Source organism: Apaloderma vittatum, unplaced genomic scaffold (genome assembly GCF_000703405.1).
Source record: "Apaloderma vittatum isolate BGI_N311 unplaced genomic scaffold, ASM70340v1 scaffold6971, whole genome shotgun sequence".
Taxonomy (NCBI): Eukaryota; Metazoa; Chordata; class Aves; order Trogoniformes; family Trogonidae; genus Apaloderma; species Apaloderma vittatum.
The window spans coordinates 52,517-56,593 of NW_009699505.1; the positions used below are offsets into that span (position 1 = coordinate 52,517).

General features: G+C 50.3%; 1 protein-coding gene across 1 annotated transcript in view; it reads right to left on the minus strand.

Moving 5' to 3' along the window:
* The window catches only part of NCF2 (neutrophil cytosolic factor 2), a 10,742-nt gene that overhangs the window by 6,316 nt on the left and 349 nt on the right, over nt 1-4,077 (minus strand). Inside the window, exons 2-7 of the mRNA XM_009878391.1 lie at nt 3,682-3,764; nt 3,259-3,367; nt 2,911-3,045; nt 2,466-2,573; nt 1,455-1,514; nt 235-278 (exon numbers count right to left, since the gene is read on the minus strand). Of these exons, the coding sequence (XP_009876693.1) occupies nt 235-278; nt 1,455-1,514; nt 2,466-2,573; nt 2,911-3,045; nt 3,259-3,367; nt 3,682-3,764 (539 nt within the window). The remainder of the gene's footprint in view (nt 1-234; nt 279-1,454; nt 1,515-2,465; nt 2,574-2,910; nt 3,046-3,258; nt 3,368-3,681; nt 3,765-4,077) is intronic.

Here is a 4,077-nt window from a genome sequence, read left to right on the forward strand (position 1 = left end):
CTGCCCTTCGAGGGCCCTGGGTGTGGGAGCAGCAGACAGGTCAGGAAGGTGGGAGATGTCAATGATTTACTTTGTAGGAGGATCCCAGGCCTCTGCCTCCCGATATCTATGATCCGTTTTCTCTTCCCCCCTGAGCTTTGGGTGCCGGCTGCACACTCAGCTGTGGTGGTGAAGGATGGGATTGGACCTGGCTGCGTGGGTGTTGCAGCATTGTCCATCCTTCATCCAACTTACCTGAGGATTTCTGGGGTCTTGGGCCTAGGTGGAGGACCAGAGGCCTGCCAACAGGAAGAGAAAAAGAAAATTATCGGTAATCTGGAGGATTTCAGTTGTTTTGCAATAATATCCTGCAGCCTTCTATTACGCCTACTGTCACCCCTACACAGTTCCTTCCTCCTTGGCCTGGTGTCAGGTCAGATGATTTGAACCTAAAAGGAGGTTTTTGCTGCTTTGGAGCTGGCTGTGCTAGGTTTTTGGCTCTCTGCCACTCTGATGCGTGAACCAACTGCCTTTTGTGCCATGAGGAATATCACTGCTCCTTCTATTCTTGCTCCTATCACTTGCTCCTTCTAAGGAGCAGTTTCCAGTTCTACCTGTGGTTGGTTTTCAGAGGCACATCTGTTTTTGCTTGTGATTCTGGTTTCAGCTCATGAAGGGTTGAGATCAGGGATTTGAGATCAGCTGTTTTAAACTAGGTTGTGCATCCCTGTATTTTCCCATTACTATGCTTGTAAAGTCCCCTGCTCCATCGTTGTGCCTTACGGTACCTAAGTAATTTAAGGTCTCTGGTGGATTTTATCAGCCTTTTGATGAAGCTCCTTGAAATAGTCAGGACTCCTTTAGTGAGGTGTCAACACTTGGCTGTGTTGAGAAGAGTGTATTTCATCTTGTGTAACGGTGCTGTAGGCTGCAGTGGCTGTGCTTCTCCGTATCCCCTTGAAAAGCTCCTATAAAAATTCTCAGGCTCTTGTAGAGATGGAAAGATGCCGCTACATCATCAGGAACGTGGCATGGAAAATGCAAAGGGCTTCAGGAGCTAGGAGGAGGATGGAAAATGAAACCAAAACTGTTCTTGCTTCTCTGATGGCTTGAGCTGAGACAGGTGAACCCCAATGAATCATACAAGCAGGGTCTGAGACAGCTCACTGCTGAAAGACGTCACCCCGCAGCAACAGTGGGGCAAAGGATGTGCCTCCAGGCAGCTGCTTCCCTGTTCAGGGAACTGTCTTATCCTCACCCACAGATGGAGGTGGGTTTGGGCTGCTTTCTCTAGTGAGAGCAGCTGAGATGTAGGGGCAGCATCTGCCTCCTCCCCACGGCAGTAGCAGAAAGTTCATGGGGGCGATGCTGATGTTTGCTCCCTACTGTGAGCCAGAGCAAAACTGTGGGATGATACCCATCTCCACGTCCTCCTCGACTTCTGCCAAGGATGGTGTTCAGTAGTGGTGCCTTACCTGTGGTTGTAGTGGAGCAAATCCTGAAAAATCATCTTTGTCCACCACAGATGCCACCACCTAGATGCAGAAGACAGACAGTAGTGACCTGGTGGTTGCAGAATCCTCTCAGACCTCTGATGTCCACCCTCCTCCTTTGCTGTTGGTCAAGCCAAGTCTCTCAGCATGTTCCAGGTTCAAGAGGGGCTGTAATTTATAAGCTAAGCATCTTTAACTACATGCTGAGTGCTTTAACTACATGCGCTGTGGTAAGTTCTCAGCTCTTAGCCTCACTGTTACTGTGGTTAGAGTCACTGTAACCAAAAATTTCCCTTTATGTTACAAACACCGATGTTGAAGGGAGCCAAAGTGTCTCGCTCAAGCTCTTGCCTTCTATAGGTTAATTTTATGAACTTTCTAAATTATATTTAATGTTTGTGTGCAGGTTTCTGGGGTTCCCCTGACACCCAAGTTGCTGCTTGGCTCTCAGTCATTGAGTTCCACAGCCGGCGGTGCCCTCCCTGGAGGAGGCACTGCCTCCCAGGACCTGAGCCCAAGGGTGATATCCCTGCTCTTGGATTTTGCACACTCCTGGGACAAAAGCTCGCTTACTTATCTGAGCTGAAAAATCCCTTGCAAAGGGAGCAGAGGAAGAACTGGAGGTTGGTTGTAGGTGTCAGATGTTAAACAGTTTCTTTTTCCCTCCCTGAAAAATTCTTGGCTCGAGCTGAAGCTCTGGAGGGACCTTTCCAGCTCGTTGCTGAATGACTGTCCCTCATGTTTTGCTAAGGAGAGAAAATGAAAATAGGCCATGCTCTGCAGAAACATGCTTTTAGCTCCTCTGTTTTTGCAGAGTCCCTGTTTCGCCTGAGACTCTTGTGTGCCATGCCTCCCTCCATGCCCAGGGCTGTCCCTGAGGCAGCTCCATATCCCTGGCCACCCACCAAGAAGCAAATACCAGGTGAGAGGGTGATCAGCAGCTCTCCTGACCTCACAGGTTTGGCCTGAATAAATCAAGTATTTCTTTCTTACTGTAGCCTTTCCCAGGTAGTCTTTCTTCTCCAGCTGAGCCACTTGCTTTTCATTTGGTCTGAACAGCTTCCCCACAGGAATGGCCACCAGCTCGCAGAGCTTCTGCTTCTGTAGCACAGAGAAGTCATAGCACTCTTCAGAGGTGAGAGCAAGGACTGCTTAATGTTCCCTTCCTCTGGGGTTAAGGTCTCGCTCCATGAATTCAAAACACCACCGTGACAGTCTGACTCTGGCCCTCACATGGTCCATTTAACCCAGTCTTCCCATTCCTGCCTCCCCAGTGACTCAAAGCTTTTCCCACCACCTCAGGTCTCACTAATGATACCCGCATTTTGCTCAGCCTACTGCACTTTTCTCCTGCTCTGCTCAAGCTGTAGCTGAAAGCTGGTTTCTCTTGTCACGGGGATTTTTCTCCCTCTTTCCTTGTGGGGCTTCTCCTCCTTACCAGGATGGCTTCCATTGCCCTGTCAATCTTGTTGTGCTGGGGCTCGCTCTTCATGCTCATGGCCAGTGTCAAGTGCTCTTCAGCTTTCTTCCAGTCCTCCATCGTGGCATACACCAACGCGATGTTGTAGAGTATCTGCCAGAGGGATGGGAGCAAGGAAATGAGCTCTTAGAGCAGCCGGACCGTTGCCAGGAGGGCATGAAAGGAGAGGACAGCAGGGTGGTGGCACTGTCCCAGCTTGCTTGCTTTTGTGTGAGGCACAAAGAGAGGTTGGCTGTCTTCTCCTTAGATTTCTTGAGCTGGTGAACAGGCCTTTGGGATCAAAACAGCCGGTCAAGTCTTTCTCACCTCACAAGCAAAGAGCCTGTAGCGTAACCCCAGGATCTTGTAGTCGATGAGCTGGTTGCCACGTAGCTGGGCCAGTGCCTCTTTGAAATCCTCAACGGCCTTTTCATGGCTGTGGAGCAGAAGACAAAGGTGTCACCATCTCCTGGTGACAATCTGCCTACCTGTAAGTCTTCACTTAAGCTTGCGTGAGCTTGGTTCAGTCTTTCCTATCTCCTTGCAGTGTTTTCATACACCCCAGGGGGAGGAGAGATGCTACAAGGCTGGTGTTATTCCCAAGACTTCCTTGCTGGTGAACAGGAGCCAGTTTTACCTCGAGTGGTTGCAGTTTGGCCCTTTGGGTACCAGCCTGCTTGGGACCATCCTCAGCCAAAGACTGGCATCTCTGCAAGAGGCAAAAATGAAACGTGAAACCCTTCCACTTACTTCTGCCTCCGGTAGAACACAGTCCCTCGCTGGAAAAAAGCCACTGCCAGATGTTTGTCGCAGCCGATGCTCCGGGTGAAGGCCTGCACAGAGGTAGGAGTGGGGTAAAAAGTGGGTAAAAAGGTAAAAAACTGAGAGCGTAGAGTGGTTATACCTGTCCTGCTTTAGCAAAGTGGCCTAAGCTGGCCTCTGTAGGCTGTGTCTCTGTGCAGTGCTGGGCACTGGGTGTTGGAGCCTGTACTAGGCTCTAATTTTTTTTGAGCTGGGACCATCTGCAGCTGCTCCCTCAGCAGCTTGGTCTCTCCACAGTTGCCTCTCGGAGGGAGGGAGGGCAGGCAGCAAACCGGGCACCTCTTCTGCTGCTTTGCATCTGATACACTAGGAAAAGGGATTCAG